Below are 25,122 nucleotides of genomic sequence, written 5' to 3'. Positions count from 1 at the left end.
TTAAAATTATTTTTTTGTTCCTACTTAGCCTTGTTTGAAAGGTCAGTTTTGACCGAAAGGCATTCATGGCTAGTTCACATTTGTAACCGTATAGCCTTTGGTATGATTAAAAGGAATCTTTGGTTTCATTTACCATTCCTGTGCTAAGAAAGCTGTAAACACTTTGTCCTGTAAGAGTAGAGTTACTCTTTACCTTTCTTAGTGTTGGTATATGTTGCTGTTCACAGATGAGACTAGAGTCACAGCTAGCCTATGAAAAGGAAACTTCTTGCTGCTTTGCGCTGTCCCATCTATAATTTTACATAATAACCAAGTAAATTTCAATTTTGCTTTTAATAGTCTTTGCAATATAAATGCCCAACAGCAAACTCACAGACATTTCGGAAAAGAATGGTTAAAGTTTTTTCCTAGATGTCAACACTTGTGTTTGGCCTTTCAATCTTGTATTCCTTCTGTGTTACATCTATTAATATTATCTATCTTGACGCTTGGTCTTTAACTCAATAAGTAGTAGGATAACAGGTTGTTTTTTAACTCATAACCTCTGTTCTATGTAACTTAAGTCTTAATTAGAAGAAATATCTGTTTTCCCTTACAGCCATGTTGTTAAGTACCCCAGTCTAACCAGATTCTCTAAGTAGTCCTTTTATTTTGCCCTTTTGAAATAAAATTGTATCTGAAAATCTAATTGTATTTTGTTTAATTTAAACCAAATTAGTTTATGATCTGTTACTTGAAAATTTGCCCTTATTACAACAGAGTGCTTAATAAAAATTAAGGTCAAAGCAGCTTTATCTCTCAGTCACTTTACTTTCAGAAGAAGAATAATGTGGTCATATATAACCAAAAATGTCTAATTTTTATTTGGTTTGTGTTCTGTTGCTCATTTTGAAACAGTTTCTTATAGCAACAAAATCCTTGAGACCTTCTTTTATACCAGTGTGTTATTTAAACTGGTAATCAGTTTAGGGTGGCGTTCAGTGAAAGGAATAAGCGCTGTTTGTTAGGACAAAATTATCTCTAGGCGAATCCAGACAAAGTCAGTGACTCCAAAGCCCTTAAGTTTTCTGGGAAGAGTGTGATTTATGAAGCAAAAAGGAAATCACTAAGAATTTTGTCCAGAGCTGAGGATCAGTTAGAATTTGGTAGTTTTGTGGTAGGAGTAGGGGGAAAACCAAGTTATTTTTATTTTAGTGACTTTTTGATATATACTAAAAGCACATAGATTTATAATCTGATCTGAAAAGTCATCTTTCCAGCTCATCATCTTATTCATGTTTACTTAAGCTTTGTCTTCCAAAGAGATACCAAGAGAGTTCTTCCCTTCAGGTTCTGTTATTGCCAAATGCATTATGACATTTTTGAGGCTGATATTGATTGGTCTCTTTAGGAAGACAGACTGCATTTCTTAAATACTGTGCTGCTCTTGCTCCCTTCTCCTGCTGTGTCCCCTTACTATGACAAAATTGCTGCTAGTCCTAGTGGTCTTCTGTATTTGTGTTCTCAGTTATCATTTTTTAGGCTAGACTGGAGGGTAAGTAATTCAAAGCCATCACTGTCTTTGGAAAACAAACCCAAACAAACCAGGATTTAAGTAAAAAGTGTTTTGTATCCCAGGGCATAGAATTTTATGCTTCATAAATAGGGGCAGAAGGAAATGAGAATATGTATGAAAACTTCTTGATAGGAATTAAATACAGGTTGAGCTTTTGGCATATTGCTGTATGGCTCATTTAAAGAAATCACAGTAAATCATGTAGCTGCCACATGTAACTTAGATGATATTACTCTGCAGCAGTCTGATACTTGCTTCTGCACTTAGTGTGTGATTATTGCTTTATTTTTCATGGCCATCTGGGACACCAGCTAGCCTCAAAGAGCAATGTAAAATTATAATGGAATTCGTAGGAATCAGAAATCCTCCCTTTATATGATCATCTGGTCACTGTACTAGTTTTTGCTAATGTAAGCCATGTCATATGTGGTCATTGATTACAGTGTATACCTCCTGCATGCTCTGTTGTGTACTAAATGTGTGAAATTACGCTTTTATTATTTGGTTCATACTGAGCTGTAATGGCAAAAGACAAGGTAAATTAACCTGTACAACACTATCAGATCATGAAAACGTAACAGTGCAGGCCCACAATGTAATCCTAATGTAAACATCCCAAAGATCCTTCCTGTGGAACATTTCTTGTAGTAGCAGTTGCGCAATGTAGTACTGAAGAGAGATGATGCTGATGAAAGGAAAGACAAGTGGCAATACGTTTAGTATATATTTTTCATGGTAGGGTTTCTGCTTAAGAAAAAAAAAATCTCTAAAATTGCTTTTTTGACCAAACTACTTGGTTTTCACAAAGTCAAATTTTTTTTATTTATTTTTTCTTAGATATTCCTCTACTCCCTTCTATAACATCTCTGAGTCTTGGTGAAAATGAAGAAACAAGTGGACCCTTTGTTGTGCACTGGCTGAACAATAAAGAACTTCATTTTACCTTATCCATGGAAGTATTTTTGCAGCAACTTAAAAAGAGTTTTGAGCATCATTCTCCTGAGACTAACACTGAGGAATCTAATCAAATGGGCGGCAGATCAGAAGGTAAAAGTCTTATCATACGCAAATGGCTTTCATTTTACAAAGCAACCTGTCATGTAAGAATACAGTTTACAGTAGCATTTCTTTGTGTTTCCTTTTATTACACTAGAAGTACCCAAGTGACTTTAAAAATCTATCTAGGATTTATTAATCTGTTGATGGTTGTTCCTGAGATTTTGAGTTAATTGTTGTGGAAACTGTATTATTTACTTAGGCTGGCACTCAGGCCTTTGCATGAAAGTATGGGTTTTTTTTAATATTAAGAAAGTATGTAGAACCTTAGAAGTAACTCTTTTTTACACTAATGTACACCTAATTTAAATAGCTTTAGTGTATAACATAATATGGCGATGATAGCTTTTGTTCTGCCTATGCATGCAAAAATTTGCATATAATGGTGAAAAATTGAAGTATTAAAGCACAATATAAACTGTTTGGGTTTCTTAGTCATTGACTAAGGTCCACTAGAGGATTTCTAGTTAAAACTTTAATTATTTTTAAATTGTGCTTATATGAGTGGTTTGTAAAGGCCCTGAAAGATGCTTCAATGCCTGAATAACATTGCTCACTATGTTTATGCTTTTGAATATAATATTTACATTCATGTCTGTGTGTGTTCTAGAAGTTAATGAAAATGGAGATGAGCAAAAAAAAGGAAACCAAGAAAAGAAGGATCTGGGTGATGAGAAAACTACTGCAAATTCAAGTTTCGTTCCTTTATCTTCTGCTATTATTGATCATGAAATTGAAATACTACTTTCTGAATGGAGTAAAAATGCTGACATGCTCTTCAGTATACATCCTGTGGATGGTTCACTGCTGGTGTGGCATGTGGACTGGCTAGATGAATACCAGCCTGGCATGTTTCGCCAGGTGCAGGTACTTTATTTTTGCATCAGTTATGCATTGTTATTCAGTGAGAAGTATGATGTGAAAATAACTTATTCTTTCTCTTTTTCTTAAAATTCCAGGTGTCATTTGTCTCAAGAATTCCTGTTGCATTTCCGACGGGTGATGCAAACTCTCTTTGCAGAAGCATAGTGATGTATGCTTGTACCAAAAATGTCGACTTAGCTATCCAGCAAGGCAAACAAAAGCCTCCTGGCCTTACACGATCTTCATCTATGCTTATCTCTTCTGGACACAGTAAATCCACCAACAGTTTAAAACTAAGTATCTTCACACCTAATGTTATGATGATTTCCAAACATGCAGATGGGTCATTGAACCAGTGGCTAGTGAGTTTTGCTGAGGAATCTGCTTTTTCAACTGTACTCAGTATTTCACATAAATCCCGATATTGTGGTCACCGTTTTCATCTTAATGACTTGGCTTGCCATTCAGTATTACCACTGCTGCTTACAACCTCACATCACAATGCTCTAATTTCACCAGATATTGAGAATGCAAAACATGCAGATGATTCTTTAAAGTCTCAGGAGTCACCAGTAAGATTTCAGAGTAGAGGCAATGCAAATGTAACATCCCAGGATCCCAATGCAGTTTACAGTGAACTTATTCTTTGGAGAGTTGACCCTGTTGGGCCTCTGTCCTTTTCTGGTGGAGTTTCTGAACTTGCTCGGATCAATTCTCTCCATGTTTCAGCTTTTTCTAATGTTGCATGGCTGCCCACACTTATACCCAGCTACTGCCTTGGTGAGTTCCATTTCCTGATTTGTGAAGCGTTCTAGAATAAGAGTAATATAACCTTATAATGCTATTAAATAGATAACATAGCTATATTTGAATACATTGGAAAAAATGTTAAGCACAGTTCTCTTATTTCACAAATTTCCAAGCAGCTGATACTTGGAAACTGTATTCTGTATGAAGAGTTGCTGTGGTGTTGTGCCTTCTTTTATGTAGTTGATATTTTAGGAGCTAATGCAGTAAGATTCTTACATGCTGGTGCATACTTCAGAGTGTGTTGAACACTTAAAAGCTGAGGTAGATTTTGCTCTGGTTTGCAGAGGGGAATTCTTATTTCCTTTCACATACTTCAGTTTGGTTGCTGAGTGTAGCAGTAAACTTTGTAGTTCTTGGCACTGAACAGAAGTTAACAAGAATTCAAGAGAATTTTTCTTATGCTACATTGTTTTCTTTCATAATACCAAAATTGCATCTTAAAAAACAAAAAGGTAAGCTAGTGTTTGAATATTTGAGCACTTTCTGAATTCCTATTTTTCAGGTGCATACTGTAATTCTCCAAGTGCCTGCTTTGTGGCTAGCGATGGACAGCATTTGAGATTATATCAAGCTGTAATAGATGCTAAGAAACTTTTGTGTGAGCTCTCCAATCCAGAAATTTCGGTTAGTGAAAAGCTGTCTCAAGTTTTTGGAGGTTGGAACCTTATTTAGTAGCACTAGTTTCAGACTTGTTAGTAATTGACTAAACTGGCTGCTAAGGATTTCATGGATTGTGGTAGTTTATTTCTGCTTGTGAAAACAGATATGATAAATACCTCTGAAACACTTGCAGTGTGAGGATTAATAACAGAGCAACAAATTCTGTTTGAACGTCCATCTTAAGGAAAAGTTAAGAGGACAAAGCAGTTTGGGGAAGGGACAGCTGCTGAATGTGAGTCTTTCTGGATGTTCTTGTCACCTTTCAGCCACTGAAACCAAGTGGCTCTTGATAAAATTTGGGATTTACCTGTGTCCTTGGTAGATTGCAAACAGTGTATATTTAGTGCTTTAGTTAGTATTTTTAATGATGTTGCACCTACCTAGTATGCTATGCCACAGAAAAGTACAAAACTGAGTTAACAAGACCACTCGCTGACTCTTTTTGAACAGAAATATGTTGGTGAAGTTTTTAACATCGTAAGTCAGCAATCTACAGCTCGCCCAGGATGTATCATTGAACTGGATGCTATCACAGAGCTAGTAAGATCTTTTTCTGTACTAATTTTATACCATAATTGGCCTGGTTGAAAGGTATTGATAGTAAAGACTGTACCTGTAACTGTTAATCAGGAAAAGATGAGGTATTTAAAAATCGATACTGACATATTCTTGCTTTTGGTTTCATAGTACCTGTAAATGAAAAGAACGGGAGTAATGATGGTGCATTTTCTTGAGAAAACTTTTTTTGATATGTACAAGTTACCAAGTTAAAAGCTTCCATTTTAGACAGCTCCATTTAGTATACTCCATCATGTTCACTCCTTGTGTATATTTTAATTCTCTTAGCATGGCAGGAAAACACAGTTATTCCATGTTTTTCAAGAAGACTTCATCTTAAGTAACCAGGAGAAGGAAATACCTGAAAAGAAGACCAATTCATCAGACTCTGGTAAAGAATTCTTTTTCTTGGAACACTGCAGACAAAGTATTATATATATATATATATGTTTTTTTTCATCCCACGAAGTAAAAAGGACTTGCTATATAGTTTTCAGCCTTTTAGGATCAAATACTCTGAGTTCTTTATGTACTGAAGGAGAAAATCTGGTCTAGTGAAACTCATGGGTGTTTCACTCTCTTTCAGTAATGTGCAACCAAATTTTAGGTAAAGTAGCTTAAGTCACAAGACACCGAACATGTGCTGTAGTAGGCATTCCAATGCTAATACTTTTCTTACAGGAGGGGAAAGGGTTTTAAATGTAGATCCTGTAGTTGTAGGGTGTGACATAGAAAAGCTTATTGCGTTCTTTCATGATGGATGTTCATTCTTTGTATCAGCTAAATACAGCTCTTCAGGCCTTGTGTGGTATAACAAAATGCTTTGGAACAACCATAAAATAAAATCTATGAATAGTGTGTGGATAGGCAGGTCTGAATTGCTGTGGAATAAATTATCAGTTTTCCTTGCTGGAGAGCATCAGTGGTGGTATATGGGCATCTCCATTTTGTTTTGTTCTGTTCCAGTGAAATAATGTGAAAAAATTGGTGAGAATAAAGTTTGTGATGCCAAAACATCTGTAATAGTGAAGGGAACGCTAAATAAAACAAGCAGATTTGTGCAACAGTGTCAGAATGTTGCATAATAACTTGGTACACAATTTTTGTTAGAAGGGAGACACCTAGTGAAATGCTACCTGAACTGTATATTCGCAGAAGTAAATTCTGAATGATTTGGAGTAATGGCAATAATCTATGAAAATGTCAACCCAACTCTTAGTAGAAGTCAAAACCATAAATGGGTTGTTGAAAAATAGGATCAAACAGAGAACAAAAAGAAGTGTTACTCTGCAGCATAAATTTGTTGTACGTTTTCGTCTTCAGTATGAGATACAGAAAGGACTTTAAGAAAAATATTGAAGCTGTTTGGCTGTAGAAAAGGGCTACTGTATTCATCTGTATGTGTTCGAAATGTCTGCATAGGTTGCTGCTGTGTAAGAAATAGGGCTAAATGGACCCTTTGAAAAACAGTAAACTTCAAGCATCTTTGCATACAATTCAAAAGTATTTTTTTAGAACTTCAAAGATCTTAAGTTTTAAAACCTTTTGCTCTTTCTTCTTTAAAAGAATGTTATATGTTTAAAACATATATGTTAAAAACATATAAGTAGTTAGCTCATGTAAAAAAAAAAGGAACAAACTTGCTTACATTTTTCTGTAGCACTATAAGCAACCCAATGGCAAACTCACAGGGAAAATACAGCTTATTCTTGATCATGTTTTATGTAGATGGTCACTAAACTAAATATTCCTTCTTGGTTCTAATGGGTTTATTTTGTGCTAGGGAAGGAGAACGGCTGGGTGCACCCTCCAGAAATGGGCTCCTACTGATATTATAATTCATGTCATCTTTTTCTGGAAGAGGCATGGTACTTCTTGTGCGTTCCAGACAGCATAGTTGGGTTTACTGGATTATGATCAATTAAGCCTATCCATTAGACCAGGCTGTTGACTTTTCTAACTGTTGGAAGTGGCATTTCTTCTCTAGATGTAACTTGTATACCTACACTTTAAAGGCTAGTGCTCCCTCTAGCTCACCATCTTAACTGTTAAAGTTGCCAGTAACAGGTAGCTAAGAAACTGAAAGAGATGAGCATGTGAAAAACGAAGATTTAGAGCTGAGAGTACAGTCTGGGATTTAGGTTTAAACTTCAAACAAATATGTACTATTTTCTAAAAGATAAGACTGGCAATTTTTCATATGTGTACCCATAGTGGTTATTGCTTGTAATAAAATACTGAGAAGACTAGTAAACCAGAATTGGATATAGTCAGGCCATAGCATTTCAGTAATAGGTTGTAGTAGCTTAATGTGATTATTTGCTACCCAGCAAAATTTAGTTCTGCTTTCTGGCGTATAATCTCTTAAGATCTTTCCGTTTTGAATTTCATCAGGAAACCAGCAGAATGGATTCTCTGAAAAATTCTACTTAATAGTAGTGGAGTATACGCAAAACTGTTCATTGCTACATATGTGGCATTTACATCTGAAGTCAATTCCTGTCTCAGTAGGTAAGCGCTGTTTCCTATAGTTTTCTGGAAAAAAAAAAAAAATGTCGTTATCTCTTGAATATATCTGCTATTTGGTGTATTTCAGCTTTTTTAAAAGCAGCTGCAATTCTTTGATTACAAACTTCCATCACTGCCTGTTCTTTCTTGATTACCTCTTAATCTTCAGAATGCTGAAGCTTTTCGAGTTCAGCCTCAGCCCAAAGCTTGTTATTTTTTGTGCATTTTAAGGGAAGATATATTTATCTGGTTTCAGTACAGCCTAACAGTTCAGACTGTTTGCTTCTCAGGAACTTTTGTTCTGCAGTTTTTTACTCTATACAGAAGTTCTAAATTTGTCCTTAGTCAGAAGTACTTCAACATCAGACATACAATCACATTTATGAATAGTTTTGAAGTTCTGAGCTCTGCTGGTTCTCTTTCAGACTACCAAAGTACTTCCAAAATTATAGACCCTTTTAAGTATTCTAAGATATACTTCACTGGTTTTTGTTAGTATTAAATATTTTAAACAAACATAAATCAGGTATTTGCTACTTACCGGAGGAATCTGTTACAATGCATGTTTCTGCATTAAAACCGAATCGGTATTTGTCTTACTATTGCTTCAGTTATTTTAAGCATTACTACAATTACTTCGTAAGTTGGTGAGAAGATGAAAGATCCAACTTTTCTGATCTACTTATACTATGAAGGCATTACTGATAAGTCTTTTCAGCCAACCTGTTGGCAGTTTTCTTGTTCTAAATCAATAGAATTTGTACTTCAACTGTTGAATTTTATTAAAGTAATAAAACATTTGTACATGTAATCTGAGATACTACATTTTAGGCAATATGAACAAAACTTACTGAAAAATACTTCTCTCCAATTTGTAAGGTAATACTTTGAGGTCTTAATTTAATCTTCTCAGGTGGCAGGTATTTTGTGCTTCATGAGCATTAATTTCAGTGGATTACCACACTTAACAACACTTGTCATCACTTTTGGTGTTTCTGCTTGTCGTTTTGATTGGTTTAAGTCTGAGGAGTTAAAAGTTATAACTTCTCAGCTGTTCTAGAATTTCAGAAGTATTTAATCTGGGGCTTGCAGTCATTTCTCTTTAAATCTGACTTTTTAAAATTAACAATGCAAACTTTTTTAGATGAAAAGATAGATTCAACTACAGCTGGATCGGCAACACAAACAGATCTAGATTATTCACCAGATCTAGAGAAGATCCAGTCACCTTTCACTCAAAAGTTTCAAGCCTGTAGAGCAAACCTTCAGAGCACCAGCTGGCTCTCGCTGTCTTCCAAAATGGTATATAGTCAAAAGTTGAATTTGCCAGAAGGAGTAGAGATAATAAGTGTAAAGCCATCAGCAGGTTTGTAATGTTCTGTTTCTTTATTTATCTGGCTTTTTTATGTACTTAGGAATAAAATAAGGAGTTTTTGCCTTTCTGACTTTGGGCTTAAAATAGAAACAAAGTAATAGTTTGGTGTTTGTTGTTTACATTAAAATGCCTGTATAAGGATCCAAAAGGCTTGCTGAAACTTGCTCCTCTGACTTTAAATCTTGATACTGGAACTAATGCTAAAGTAAAGGTCTTATTTAAGGTATAATATTTGTTTAATTCCAGATTTTTATAATAAAAGGAATTATATAACCACAAACTTAATTTTGCAGCCACTCATGAAATTTTTTGTGGATCCATAATTTAATTATAAGGCTACCACCAGTAGTCCAAAAAGTATTTAATAAAGATTTTTAGATTTCTGAATAAGAAATGCTTGTTTGTTTGGGAGAGTTTATAGAGGTTTAAATCATATGATTTGACTCCTCTCTAGAGCATGAAATAGTAAAGGATAAAGGTTTCATAGTATTTTTTCACACAGTTTCCTTTGTTCCCTGCAAACAACCTTTTTGAGGAAACAACAGTATTTTTTTTGTTTCAGAATGATAAAGTAACTGAATAAACACATCTTTACTTTTTTGCTTACTTTTTAATATTTCCCCCAGTAAAGGTGTATTTTGTTTAATTTTAGGGCATCTGAGTTCTTCTTCCATATACCCTGTTTGTCGTGCACCCTATCTGCTGGCTACTTCATGCTCTGATGGAAAAGTTCGATTCTGGAGATGCAGGGTTACTAGTGAATCATCAGCTTCTTCCATGCCAGAGTGTAGTGCACAAAGTGATGTCACTTACGTATGGGAAGAGTGGCCACTGCTGACTGAGGATGGACTTCTTAGCAGTAGTGCTATTAATGTTCCAGGAAGGCCAACCGAAGTTAGCTGTGCACACACGAACAGATTAGCAGTAGCATACAAGCAGGTAACATCTAAAAATAGTAATCTTTCTGAAGATTTTATAATGCATGTTAGTATTTTTGAATGTGAATCTACAGGGGGTTCTTCCTGGATTCTAGAACAGACTCTTCATTTAGATGAGATAGGCACTATGTTAGACTCTGGTGTTAGTATTGATAGTAATTTAGTGGCATATAGTCGACAGGATGTTTCTCTGTCTCATGGTGGGAATATTATGCCCAGGACTAAGCACTTGGTACACTTAGATTGGATGTCTAGGGAAGATGGTTCGCATATTCTAACAGTGGGAATTGGATCCAAACTTTACATGTTTGGTCAGCTGTCTGGGAGAATGCAAGAACAAAATGGCAAGGAGATGATAGCATTCTCTCATAGTGGCAGTATGAAGGCTACAACTCTTTCTGGGTTTGTTCTGCTGCGCTCTGTCAACTTGGTTTCATCTGTAGAGGGTTCACCTCCTTTTCCAGTCTCCTTGTCTTGGGTGCGTGATGGCATTCTTGTAGTTGGAATGGATTGTGAAATGCATGTTTACTCCCAGTGGCAATCTCCCTCCAAGCAGGAACTAGTTAGTACAGATTCCTGCAGTGGAAGTATGCCATCTATAACTGGCTTAATGAAACAAAGCCTATCAGCCATCTCAGGTCTGCATCCACCAAAACGAATGTTGACTAGATCTATGACCAGCCTTGCACAGAAACTTAGTGGGAAAAGATCTGCCTATGGTCTTTCTACGGAAATGGAAGATTCTGGTCTTTTTGAAGCAGCTCATGCATTATCTCCCACTTTACCTCAGTACCATCCATATCAACTTTTGGAACTTATGGATCTTGGTAAAGTACGTAGAGCAAAAGCCATTCTGTCCCATCTGGTAAAATGCATTGCTGGAGAAGTTGTTGCTACAAATGAATCTGAACCTAATCATGATAAGAGGCTCAGATCTCTGACCATCAGTGCTAGTGGAAGTACTGCAAGAGATCCCAAAACATTCAGCAAAACTGAGACTACAGACTATGTTGAAATAGATTCTGTTCCACCGTTGCCTTTGTATGCTCTGCTTGCTGCAGATGAGGATTCATCTCATTCCTGTTCAGAGAAGTCTAATAATCAAAATAAAAAAGATAAGCCTAGTGACAGTTATGAAGATCTCTTTCAAAATACTGCTATAAGTACAGATGAACTAGTTATATTTGATGCAGATGAAGACAGTTTGAAACCAAAAGTCATCGATCTTTCTCAGTATAGTCCAACTTACTTCGGACCAGAGCATGCCCAAGTTCTTTCTCGTCACCTGCTTCATTCAAGCTTGCCAGGTCTGACTAGAATGGAGCAAATGTCATTGATGGCCTTGGCAGATACAATTGCTACTACCAGTACTGAAATTGGAGAAAGCAGAGACAGAAATCAGGGTAAGCTGTCTCTTCCAAGTTAAATGTTCTACAGTGCTTCACAACCTTTTTGTGGAGTTTTTACTATTTTTGAATGGTTTTGTGGCTTATGAAAGCATGTCATTGATTTGTTTCTTAGTATAGCCTGTATTTACTGTGCCATCACAGTATTTACTGTTTAACTAAAGTTTCAAGACTTTTTCATAAAATCAAATTTTTCATTGCTAAGTATTAATGCCAGTGTTAGTGCATCAATCCATAAATATTTCTAACTCACTTTTGAAGAGGCAACTTTATTAATAGCCAGTGTTTGTTGCACTATGTAGAGAAATAAGTTTATGGATTTGTTTATATGATAACACTTTTTATGTTTTGTGCATTAAGAACAAATAACCTCACAACTTTGTTTTCTTCTTTCCCGTTCCTTGAAGGGAAAAATTATGAATTAAGCTATTATAGTTATGAATTTAAAGCAATAGTAGTCAAAGAATTATGAAGTATTTCTTCTTTTAAGATGCCCAATAGATACTCCTAGTAGTTTCTCTGAAGTACTTATAAAGATTCTTAATTCCAGGTGGAGAAACTCTTGATGAATGTGGTTTAAAATTTGTATTGGCTGTTCGGCTTCACACATTTCTAGCAACTGCACTTCCTCCTGTACATCGAGCTCAACTGCTTCACCAAGGTAACTGATGTATTTTCTTAAATGAGGTGAATCTTAGTGACATAGATGGTGCATATGGTACCTATCATTGCTGTGCTGTTAACATGTCTCAGTGAGTTATTTTGTTGGTTTTCATTCAATATGAATATATGACAAAGCAGAAAATGTGTTTTATTTTATGTAGATCTTGGAACTTTGGTCATTTTTATTTATTTTTTTTTCCTCCCTAACAGTTTTTTACTTTTAATTTCTGTTTCCCTAGGAGAAATATAGAACTGTTCTAGATATCTAGTACCATGTTGTTCTAATAACACTCTTCAGGAATAATGTAGTAGATATAGAGTACCTATTTATTTAGGTTTTTAGTACATATTTGGAGAAAAAAAAAAATCTGACAGTCTGCCAGATTTTAAATGTCTTTTCGTATGCATACTGGAATTATCCAGGGGACTATTTCAAGTAGTAGTCTTTGATGCAGTTTTAAGTAGTTCCAACCTTATATTGCAGACGTCAGAATGAGATGGATTTGATTAGGCCTAATCAAATCTAAGGGACTAGCTGTAAGTGCGTCTTTACCCTTTCACTGGTCATCACGAAAGTTGATTGCACTTCCAGTCTCATGGCATGTCAGCCCTCAGCTGCATCAGAGATTGGAATTTGCCAGGACTGCCACAACACAGTACTGCTGAATTAGCTCTCTGATGAAGTACTTTTAGTTGAGATACTCAGGAATTGCCAGGAGTAAGAAATACCTCCAAGGCATCTGCAGAAGCGCAGTTGAGCATGCTTCTGTGTAAAGAAACATCTCCTGGCCTTCACCACAGTTGCATTTGCCCTTAGCCAGCTATGCTGCTGCTTTAGTAATTGCCATCTTTCTTGTGCTATTTTTTTCCCCTTAATTTTATTTTGTATTTCTGTCCCCAAAACTGTTTTCTGTTTTTGAAACTTTGCATTTTCTAATCCAAGTCAGAAGAGTCAAAATAGTGAATTTACCTTTCAAAACCCTGAAAAGTTTAATCGGTATGTTGCACTTTGTATTATGGCTAATTTTAAAGTAGCCCCCTATAAGTATATTTTGAGCTTTAGTCAATAATTCTGTTCTTTGATAACTTCCACAGAGAGTTTGCGGGTGAAAAAATGTTTTAATCTGTATGAGCTTTTTTTAATATGTGGCTTATATAGTGCTTAAAAATATTCTCAGATTTCTGTTGCCTCATCAGCAATGCACTTAGATCTAAACCAAGCATTTCAACCTTCTTCCCTTCTCCCTTTCCCACCCCACTGACTTCATATTCTCCATTATTTTATTACTGAATCTCTTTTTTAATGGCTTATTACGTAGGCTTATCTACTAGTCATTTTGCCTGGGCGTTTCACTCAGTAGCAGAAGAAGAACTACTGAGCATGCTCCCTGCAGTGCAGAAAGGAGATCCAGCATGGTCAGAACTCAGAGCTATGGGTATAGGATGGTGGGTTCGGAATATCCATAGCCTGCGGAAATGCATAGAAAAGGTAAACACAGCATTCTGACACAAAACTGCCAAACGTTTTTTAAACAGCTGTCCTCTGGCATTTACCTTCTATTTGTGTGGGTTTAAATTTTAAAATATGTTCTGTGGTTTTGAATATTTTGTGCTGTATTTTGTTGTACATGTAGGTACAAACTTTCATATGCAGCTTTTTTTAGTACTTTAGGTTTCAAGTTCCAGTGTGAAGTATACTAACGGGCTTTTAGATATTCCATTTTGAAGGTGGCAGTGTACAGTTCTTACTGTGGATGTTCAAGATACAGATTGAGCATATAGTTGTTTTTATAGCAAAATTTGGTAAAAGGTTCTCCTTAGAAACCTATCAGAAGTGGGGTCAACTAAGATACTGGACATCTGTCTTGCAAATTGATGCATTTCCACAGTAACAAAACTATCTATTAGTTTGGCTTTATTTTTATTTTATATATTTTAATTATCACATAAGCCTAACTTCATTATCGCTTGTTTTAAGCTCTTGGAAAATCCAAATGTGTTGAGCTAGAAAATGACATGCACAGGATACTTTGACTACAAGGCACAAAGTGGTAAAATGCATGTCTCTACTTCCATTTTTCAATCTTCAGTAATGAATCATCCCTTTGTGAAATTTACCTGCCTTGCATTTAAAAAAATCCCAAGTATTCTGGTTACCTTACATGAGTCTTGGACTATTCTTGCTGCCACTTACCCCTTTTTCCTTTCCAACCTCCAAAAGTAATCTGTAAACAACTTTTCTTCTGTTGAGAGACTCCATCTGTCCTTCGATTACCAAAGCAAATAATAAATGAAATTTTTTTATGATTTCAGATGTAGGAATTCCTGTTTGATCTACCAATAAGCTTCTAAAACTGGAAAAGCATTAGCTAAGTGATATCAAAAGAAAGGGTTGCAGCTGTGATATCTTCATGAGTCTTTATGTCAGGCTTGTAGTGAGAGGAGGGCTCCTAGATTGAAGAGAACTTCCAAGCACTACAGGGCATGGGATACCAGAAGCACTAAGAATTCCATTTTAGATTAATTTCAAATTTGGTTGATTTTTTTTTTTTTTTTTTGCTGTTGGACTGTCTTCACAGGTGGCTAAAGCAGCCTTTCAGCGAAACAATGATCCACTTGATGCGGCCATTTTTTATCTCGCAATGAAAAAGAAGGCTGTGATCTGGGGACTATACAGGTAGGGGAGCGTGCAGGCTCTTACATGAAGTTTCATACTGTCTGGTATAATTTCAGGGGAAAAAAGTTGAAAGTGCTGGTGGTCCAAAAGAAGTACAAATATTACCATTGAAAGCTGAGATTCAATTTCTTAATTATTCACTACATAGAATTAGTAGTTTTTAAGCTTCCTGAATTTACTGAGGTGATTTAGTTGCTGTTCCTAAAAATAGATGCTTCGAGTTTTAGTCTCAAATATACTGTAATTTCAATGAGTGCTTAATTCTGCTTTACTTTTGAGGAAATGAAAACCATAATGCATCTAGGGAAATGTATAATATTTTTATCAATTATGTTCAATGTACAGGTCCCAAAAAGACACTAAAATGACACAGTTTTTTGGAAACAACTTTACCGAGGACAGATGGCGTAAAGCAGCATTGAAGAATGCTTTTTCTTTGCTAGGCAAACAGCGTTTTGAACATTCTGCAGCATTTTTCTTGTTGGCAGGGCACTTGAAAGATGCAGTGGAGGTAATAAACTTTTTAATGTTTAAAACTGTTAAATTGTCCCAAACTTACAAATATATTGAATGTGACTTTTTTTTTTTGCTCTAGTATGACCCCTGAAGATTCTGCAGGTTTTGTGCTTTTTTCCTCCCTGCTCCTCCCTTCCCTCCCCCACACCCCCAAATTAATGACAAATAGAAATCCTTGATCTGTATGTTTTCTCTTTTAGCTCTTATATTGGTGATGCTAAAAAGTCCCATGCTTAATTTCTCTGTAATAATGAGAGGCCTACCTACCATTAACTTGCTTTCAGTTTGTCTACCCTGCTATACATAAAAACAACACAGTTTCTCATTAGAAAGATGCAGATATGAAAATGAAGGCTTGTTGGCAGTAATGCAGGTGGGCTTCTAGAATCCCTTCACAAACCAGAATTGTTTTCTGGGTCTGTTTGAACTGAAAAATTTGGAGGAAATTAATCTCTTTGCTAATGAAGGATTTGTTCTGTAAAGCTTTGTCACAAAAGCATCCAGCTTCAAGAGGTTAGAGGCTTCGTGTGCACACTGATGGTGATTTATTGATGCCAATTAATTTCAAAGATCTGTTGTCATGTCAGACTTAAACTGAAGAAATTGCAAATCAGAATTTATATATAAAGTTAACTACAGCTATTCTGTATAGTTCCTGCTAATTTTTTATGGAATTAATAGACCGACTTATCTCAGTCTGAACAGATTCTTGTCACTTCCTGTCTTGTGATCATTTTAGCCAGAGGAGAAATTGTAATGTTTGTTCTTGTGAATATATTTATTTTCAATCAGGTCTGCCTCGAAAAACTGAATGACATTCAGTTGGCTCTTGTAATATCAAGACTTTATGAATCAGAGTTTGAAGTATCTAGTACTTACAAATCTGTACTACAGAAGAGAATTCTGGGAAGTGTGTGTCCTGGAAAAGAGAGCTTAGGAAACACGCACTGTGACCCTTTTCTACGAAGTATGGCTTACTGGATTTTGGAAGATTATAGCAAGGCTCTTGACACTTTAATTAAACATTCTGTTGAAGATGGAGGTAAGAATATGTTAGGTTGGCTTTAACTATTTGTTCATTTAAGTAATCGTTTCTTAAAGCATAGTCTGAACAAGGCCAAGTACTGCACAGTTGCTCACTGTTACTACTAAACAGTTTGCTACAGCAGTGTGTGTGGCTTTTGTAGTAAATGTGGTGACTTGTGTTGTAGTCCTGTATCCCATGAATATATGCTGAATTTATCCTTTAAGGAATATTATCCTTGAATATCAGGATATTTAAGTATCAGGATAATGAGAATGGCTCTGAAGTGATGCAGCTGTTTGTCCAGCAGCAACTGAAAGATGAAGAGACAAAGTAACTTCAGTAGCTAATTTGACTCCATCATAACTTAGGAAGAAAATTCTGTTTGCGCAGTTACATAGCAAAGTATAGAAGAAATGTTATTTTGTAGCTTTTAGTCATTGAATGGAATTGTTGACCAAAATGATAAACTGCCATTGAATAGATTTTTTATGTTTGCTGTCATAAAGAGAAGTCCATGTGGTGCCTGAAATAGCATGTAAATCTTCTACAGTAGTTCTTTTCCCTGTTCACTTTATAGGCCTTCTAAGAATCAGTTGTGATATTACTTAATGTTCTCAAGGAAGTTAAGTGTTTCGAGTCCCTAGTAGTTAGCATGCTGGCTCTGGCTAGCTAGTTTCAGTCCTGGCTACTGAGAGAAAATTTATGGGCATAAATGAAGACCCAAATCCCCAGAGCTGTGTAATTAATTTTAAACTCCGATTTCAGTAGAAGCTGTACGACTCAGTATAACTTTGAGCAAACAAGGGACATAATGCTCAGTTGTTTCCATCTTGGTCACATCCTCCCGTGTAAAATAATTTTTAAATGTTACTTATTCTTCTTTAATCAGTTCAGTGGTTTTTTTTGTGGTGTTTTGCTTTATTTTCTTACTTTAAAGATTCTCTTTCATATAACTTTTCCTATTATTTGTAGTTAGTTGTGCCATAACTCCCAAAAGAGGAGACAGTAAGGCTATCTGTCTTGGGTAATCTCAGAGGCTTGACTTGGCTAAGACTCAGGAGGCTGTGTGAATGATCCTATGCTGATGCTTGTATATTTTTAGGGTTTTTAGTCTTGCGTTTCTGGACATGAAAATAATGGTGATGAACTGCTGTGTAATTTATTTGTATGTAATACTGATAACAATATGTATAAATGTTATGGATTGCCTAGTTTTATTATAAATTGCATTTTTGTTAAGAGGTAGACAAAATAAATACTAATCCAAAATTCGTAAAGGCTTTTTAAAGTAAAAGTCCTTAGTAAGATGTAATATTGTATCGTCATTTAGTGATGGGGACTTGAGAAATCTAAGCTGAACAAGAGTGTGGTCTTGTTTGACTGCAGTAGATCTGACTGGCCTGACTGCAAGGAAAGTAAACACAGCTGTTCTAATGGTCTTATCTGCTCTCCCACTCAAGTTTATTTTTTCAGTAGTGATTAGGTTTGACAGTGTCCTCCCTCCCAAGATACTTCAATGATAAAGGTACAAAGGAAGGTGAAAAGGGGGATGCAATGAAGTAAATGGTAGAATGAACATTAAGACCTTATAGCCTTCTGAACCTGGAACTTTGCAGCTGGGTTACTTCATACAGAATTATAACTTTTCCTCATGATTCAATATCTTTTCAGGTGAAGGAGATGGCTCATTAAGTTGTAACCCTGCAGTGTTTAACTTCTATAACTACTTAAGAACACATCCTCTCTTGTTGAGACGTCATTTTGGCTCTTCTCATACATCCTCCACACACATTTGCCTAACAGTAGAAAATGGATTAGCTGACAAAATCAACGTGGGTGAAAGACGGCTGTTTTTTACCACTGCATATGCTCATCTTAAAGCTGGTTGTCCTATGCTGGCGTTAGAAGTGTTATCAAAGATGCCCAAAGTTGTCATGAGGTCAAAGTCATTCTGTAGATCCCCTAGTTTAATGGATACTAGTAAAGACTTCTCACCATCTTCTCCAGTTAAAGAGTTAGAAACAAAAGACCAGTCTTCCAGTATTGATTGGTCACAGCCAGTGCTGAATGGTCTAGGTTCTTCTTCAGATTGTTCATCAGGAAGACATTCAAGTTCAACTCTTTCCTTTGATTGGAGCCAGCCAAGTGTGGTATTCCAAGATGAGCCCTTAAAGCTACAGTCAGACAGTGATGGAAGTGAGAGTGAAGATTCCTCCCTGGTAATGAAAGAGCTAAAACCTCTGAAGAAAACTGAAAGATTATATGAAGCAAGTTCTAGCTACACAGAGTCTTTCAGTGTAGTTGATGACAAAGATATTCTAAGTCAATCAGAAGATATAATTTCAGCACAACTGAAGTTTAGAGCATGCCTTAAAATTCTTACTGTAGAGCTTCGTACGCTGTCCACTGGTTATGAAATAGATGGTGGGAAGTTGAGGTATCAGCTTTATCAGTGGCTTGAAAGAGAAGTGGTAGCTCTCCAAAAGACATGTGATTATAGTGTTGAAGTAGAAGATACACACTCAGAAATTAGTGTGATGCCAGAGGAAGCTACATTACATGAAAACACTGAAGACTTCGCTGACCAGCAGAAACGTATACTACAGAAAGAAGACTTTCAGAAGAGACGACAATGGCTCCTGAAATACCAGTCTCTCCTAAGAATGTTCCTTAGTTACTGTATACTTCATGGTTCTCATGGTGGAGGTTTGGCATCAGTCAGAATGGAATTAATTCTGCTACTGCAAGAATCTCAGCAGGTATGTGGGGGAGCTTAGTTTGTGTTTTCTGTGCTTTAAGCTTTTTACAGATTTTTTGGAATGTGCTTAATATTATTTTGAAGTCTTCCTACAGTAGTATGCACCTGTTCTGTATAAATAACACTGCTTTTTACATATTATGTTTTCTCTAGGTTATGGGGGTTTTGTTGTTTGAAATCCCCTTCTTGTTTTTCAAATGTTCTGCTCCCTTCAGGAATCTGTACTATGACTTTATATGTGGTTTTTGCTTGTTTTTAGGAGCAGTCAGTACAGATACCTTCCAGCCCTCTGCCAGAGCAAAGTTCCGTACCTCTCCTATTTGCTTGTACAGCGAGTGCCAAAACAGTGGTGGCTAATCCACTGTTACATCTTGGTAACTTAACTCATGATATATTGCATGCCATAGTAAACCTTGATTCACCACCTCATCCAGATACTCAGAATAACAAGGTATGTATTTCTTTCACTTTTTTGGGCTTGTTGCTGTTGTCAAATTTGCTAAAATAACAAATCTTTTCTGAAAGCATGAAAACTTTCTGGTGTGCATACCTGTGGCAAGTAATAAAACTGTGGAATGTAAATATTTTCTGTAGTAGTTACCTTGAGCTAAAATAATGTCCACTTATTTTTACTTAATTTTGGGGTGCTGAGCATCTGCTTCAACAAGCTGAATTAAATTGTACTCTCTTGCGACTGGATATTTGTCCAAGACGACATTTGTCATGGGAAACATGCTGTACTACTACACTATCGTTGTCACATTTGTCTTTACGACAGTATGATCATTACTTCTTTTACATTAATGGTAAACTGTGTTTCAGTCCTAATCTAAATAAAACTAAGTTTTAAAGTATAACAACTAATTGTCAGCAAAGTGCAGTAAACTAAAGACTTTTTTGGGGAACAGTATATATGTTCATACAGTCAGATATAATCTGGGTTTTTAAAGTTATATCTCTGTAAGACTTCTTTTATATTCAGCCTTGGACTGGAAACCAAACTTAAGGTGTTAGGTTAATTTTTTCCTGAATTTTATTATGTGTTGGGTTCCAAATCACATTTGCTTTTACTAGGGATTCCTTAGGGAACACTCAAGAGATTGCTCAGTTCCTAGTTGGTGCTTCTTTTCAAAGTAAACAGAAAAATAAGTATAATAAACTCATTTCTAAAAATAAGCCATGTTGTAATTTTTTGTTCTGAAGCTAAACCTTTGTATTCTGAACTAGAACATTGTTGCTGTCTTAGTGTATAGTTACTTATGACTGTAGTGTAGACGTTTAACATGTTGCTGTTTCTTAATTTATCACATTGCTTTTAGATCTGATCTGTCATTATGGGTTGGTGGGCTAAATGAGTGCTTCCTCATCCTTATCATTGCAAAGTGAATTAATATATCTGAAATGAATTCTGAAGAAAAGGTTCTGGAGTTTTGCCATAAATACTTAACACTTTCCATATTCAGTGCTTGTTCCGCTGTTACAAATCTTTATGCATGAAAGGCTGTGATTACTAGCCACTGTTCGAGTGTAATATGTTCTATAAAAACTTTCTTACAGATCTACGTAATGCATACCTTAGCAGCATCACTCTCTGCCTGCATCTACCAATGTCTTTGTGATGGTCACAGCTACAGGTAAAGGTCTATCAAAGGTACTTTTTAGAGAATGGTCAACACATTGTCTTACTGTAGTGATGGTATAATATATAGTGCATCAGAAGGCAGTGCTCACACTTGCCTACATCTAGAAGAAAGGGCGATCACTTAAATAGTTTTAAACACCACTTTTTTTTTTTTTAATATGACAATCCGCTTTTCTGTTTCACAGCTCATTTCAAGCAAATCAATTCACTGGAACAGTGTATCAGACAGTGCTATTAACTCAGCGCCATTCTCTAAGAACAGCAAGCTCAGAAGAAACAGTGACTCCCAATACATCACCTGCTGAGTGGCCAGGTATCTAGCATTGATTTGTTTCTTTACTCTTAAGGAAAAATTGTCTGATCTGCTATAAGAGCATGTAGCTGTGCTCTGGACTTTCTAGTAGTATTCATAAAAGCTGCATGGTAAAAGTTAGTTCTTATAATAAAACTTTATTTTCATTTTTTGGAAGCTGCAAGCTTGTAGTTCTGGTTACTCACAAAGTCAAAGTTACTTAGATTGCTTTCTCTTGCTAAAAAATGCTAGTGGGGCTGTCACAAAGGGCAGGTAAACAGAGAAAGCAGGGTGGAGTCCTGTGCCGTACTTGCTCCCTCTGGCGGCACCAGATGAGTCTTGGTGTTACTCCATTTCACTTGGAAAGGACTTGAAAGACTTAGTTTGTGCTCCATCTCAGAATGATTGTTGCTTATGTACAATTTTTGAACTAACTATTGAAAATGAGGAGTTTATAATGAGTTATGCTCTTCTGTAGCTGTAAAAGTTCAAGTTTGCAGCTAATTACAAAGAATTACTTCAAGTAATTCTCAATGTGTGCTGGAGTTAATGAAGCTACACTGGTCACATTAGAGGGAGTGTAAACTACGTAATACATGTCTATATGAGCTTCAGTTTACACTGCTAACTCTAAGTGTTTCCAAGAAACATGCTTTCAAATTATGGGATTTCTTTTTTTCAGTAAGAATATTTCACATGAAGAAAATCTTTTAGAGAACCTTAAGCATTCTTTGTTGTTGATGCTCCACTGTTGATTTTTTTTTTTTCTGCGTAATATTCTGTTACTGAATCTACAGATTTTAGAAAGCAATCAGATTGTCATCTGTTTTCTCCTTATTTCATTAATCACAGAGTTAAATTTCTAATGAGTGAGACAAGGGATTGTTAGCAATTGTGCTTACAGGTGACATCACCTTGAACTGTTTTTTTCTTTTTATAGCCTCCCACGATTTATGTGCAAATGGCAGAATGACACAAAACAGTTCTTTGGCCACTGCTATTTGTGTTTTCACTTAGGTCTACAAAGCAGCACAGTCAGAGCCAGATGTGAAAATCTACAGAAATTGTTGGGAGCATAAAAACACTACAAGATATTTAGTGCTTGGGTGAAAGGACACTTGTCAGAAAATGTATAGTTCAAGCTCATGCCCATGATTTTTGGTTGATTTTTATCACTGTAAAGTGAAAATCTTAACATTTCAACTTCCAGTGTTACTCTGGAGTTACAAACCGAACTGGTGAAACAAGCACCACAAGCAAATCAATGAGAAATCAGTATTTTAAATATAAGATTTGGATGTTATGTACTGAATATACTGTAAGGCAAAGTAGAGAATAGTAAAGAGCTAACCCCCTACTCAGAGAATTAAAGAGATAGAGAGCTTGAGACATGGAGGGAAGAAAAGATTCATCTAAGTAATGTAACCAAATGTATCAGAGTTTCAGTACCAGTAGTTGAACTAAAGTTGCCAGGTTTTTATTGAAGATGTATCCCCAAATTTTAATGGTTTTGTGTGATTTCCCTCCCCCCCTCCCCTTGTCCTTGGAAAGTTGCTATGTATTTCCGTAGCTGTTAGTCCAAAACATGAAGCTGAAAAGCTATAATAAACTGTTGGAAATAAACAGCATGTCACTTTGTGGAGTTTTCAGTTTCCTCTAAACAGTAGAATTTTTCTGCAGTAGAAGGTACTAAATAATCTAAATTTGCCAGTCAAGATACCATGATAAACTGGAATATGTTCACACACATATATGCTTTTTTTCCTTTTTCTCCTAATTTCTTTTTTTATAAACAGGAATAACAGCTCTAATTCGTCTCTTGAATTCTGCTGGTGAGGAAGCTCAGCCAGGTCTCACAGTTTTACTTTGTGAAATTCTAACTGCAGTATACTTGAGTCTGTTCATTCATGGCCTAGCCACACATTCTAGCAATGAGTTGTATAGAATTATGGCTCATCCACTTAACAATAAGATGTGGTCTGCTGTCTTTGGAGGAGGAGCTCATACACCCAGCAGAGGACAACTTCAGTTAAAGACAAAACCTGGTTAGTTGTATTTATTTATATTTGTTTTCTGGATCTCTTAAGAAAAAATGATGTGACCGCTGAAAGCTTAGGAGTAATTGCTTTAAATATTTCATGTTCAGTAAAAATTCAGTAAAACTGGTGTAGATACTGTGTAGAATAGAGTAGGAAACAGAATTGAATCCTTTTGGAATAACATTTCCAAGTAGCACAACTGCTGTAATGTGATGAGATTAACTTAATCTTAAAGAGAAAATTTTCAATACTGTTACAGCCTCATTTTTAATGCTAATTTTTAAGTTTTCCAGTAATCTCATAACAGGAATATATTCCCATTTTACAAATACAGTATGTTTTCTCTTTTTGGCAGGTAGGCACTTCCCAATGCCTAGCCCACATCAGGTAGTAGTGTTCTCCATGGAATGTGTGGGGTTTTCCAAATCCCTTACCACCTTCAGTACTCATAGTCCAACTAAATTTTCAGGCAAGACACTAGATTTAGTACTAGGCCTTTCTTTATATGCAGTTTGCTATGTGTGATTTTTTTTTTTTTTTTCATATATAGAAAGACGGAAAAACTTCTGTTTGCAAGCCATGACATCAAATTCAATGTAAATTTTTTTAATTAAAGCAGCAGTTGAATTTGGCCTTTTTCAAAAAAAATCTGCAATGATGTTGTACTTTTAACTACACTTAATTTGAAATCAATATTCAATATAAAATTACTTTGACCATGGTTTGAAAGGATCAGAAGTGTTTCATATCTTTGCTGGAAAGCTGCTTGGTTTGCTTTGTCAATATAAGCGTTATTATGCATGTGGATTTCTAAGTGTTTGTTCTAGACCTTACGAAGAAAAGGTGTCTTGTTGCTACTCAGTTTGGTATTCTAAGAAGATGTGAGGAAAGCAAACAATCCTCAAGTTTATATTCAGATGATTGCAAATTATCCTGAGGCCCAGAATTAATTCTGTAATGCTTTTCTTTTTGGCATAGATTTCTGCTTTATAATTTAGTTGGACTTCTATAAAACCAGGAGCAATGTTACTACAGATTGTTTTAAAGAGGAAGATTTAGTAAGGATAAATTTCCTTAAAGCTATGGTGACTTGGTACATCACATCTGAACATATATATAAAATGTAATTTAAACTATATTTTTTATTATATCATTACTGTTGCTACTAGATGTATGCTATATATAAAAGTGTCTTACCTTGCTTTTAAGGCAAACTGAAAATATAGTCTGTTTAAATACAGACTTTGCTAGACATTACTCTGAAAATACTTTTCTAAGAGGTCTTTAATCAAAATTGGGTTCTTATGCTAGATCTGATGAGTTTTCACTGTGGGATTTAATAAATATTTCTCATTATTACTTTAAGGTAAATATATTTGCCATATTGGAATTGTTGGAAGCTATAACTGGCTGTTGGCAATTCTAAGTTTCCTAGGTGTTGGTAACTGTATACTGAGTTGTATCAATGCTGCTGCTGCTGCTACTGTTCCAAAGTCATAAAATAATTGTCTTTACATAGAACAGTATTTTGAAATGTATACTGAATTCCTCTGTAATGCATATTTTTCTTGAAAATGAATGCTAGGTTTTTGATCGCAGAGTTAGTAAAACTGTTGCTGGAAAAATCAAGAAGCTGAAACTGAAAATTTAGGGGAAGAAAGGACCTTTTTAAATTCTAATTTATAGCAATAATTAAACACTGGAAGAGGATTTTAGAGGGGTTTTGGAGTTTCCATCTTTGGGTTTATTCAAAACACGAACAAACTAAGTTATCACCT

The 25,122-nt window shown here is 35.6% G+C and overlaps 1 protein-coding gene across 5 annotated transcripts in view; it reads left to right on the top strand.

Moving 5' to 3' along the window:
* The window catches only part of DMXL1 (Dmx like 1), a 77,875-nt gene that overhangs the window by 23,811 nt on the left and 28,942 nt on the right, over positions 1-25,122 (top strand). For 3 of the 5 annotated variants that reach the window (XM_065661171.1, XM_065661173.1, XM_065661174.1), the window contains 19 exons: positions 2,393-2,602; positions 3,222-3,478; positions 3,571-4,255; positions 4,788-4,909; positions 5,396-5,485; positions 5,792-5,894; positions 7,898-8,014; positions 9,156-9,377; positions 10,039-11,727; positions 12,281-12,391; positions 13,713-13,882; positions 14,973-15,070; positions 15,416-15,581; positions 16,379-16,628; positions 18,285-19,372; positions 19,631-19,822; positions 20,929-21,005; positions 21,199-21,326; positions 23,102-23,350. In XM_065661171.1, the coding sequence (XP_065517243.1) occupies positions 2,393-2,602; positions 3,222-3,478; positions 3,571-4,255; positions 4,788-4,909; positions 5,396-5,485; positions 5,792-5,894; positions 7,898-8,014; positions 9,156-9,377; positions 10,039-11,727; positions 12,281-12,391; positions 13,713-13,882; positions 14,973-15,070; positions 15,416-15,581; positions 16,379-16,628; positions 18,285-19,372; positions 19,631-19,822; positions 20,929-21,005; positions 21,199-21,326; positions 23,102-23,350 (6,024 nt within the window). Of the gene's footprint in view, positions 1-2,392; positions 2,603-3,221; positions 3,479-3,570; positions 4,256-4,787; positions 4,910-5,395; positions 5,486-5,791; positions 5,895-7,897; positions 8,015-9,155; positions 9,378-10,038; positions 11,728-12,280; positions 12,392-13,712; positions 13,883-14,972; positions 15,071-15,415; positions 15,582-16,378; positions 16,629-18,284; positions 19,373-19,630; positions 19,823-20,928; positions 21,006-21,198; positions 21,327-23,101; positions 23,351-23,699; positions 23,814-25,122 lie in introns of all 5 variants that reach the window. The other 2 variants (XM_065661175.1, XM_065661172.1) reach the window with 2 other exon arrangements.

This window comes from Lathamus discolor, chromosome Z, assembly GCF_037157495.1.
Source record: "Lathamus discolor isolate bLatDis1 chromosome Z, bLatDis1.hap1, whole genome shotgun sequence".
Classification (NCBI taxonomy): Eukaryota; Metazoa; Chordata; class Aves; order Psittaciformes; family Psittacidae; genus Lathamus; species Lathamus discolor.
This window is presented reverse-complemented; position numbering and strand designations above follow the sequence as displayed.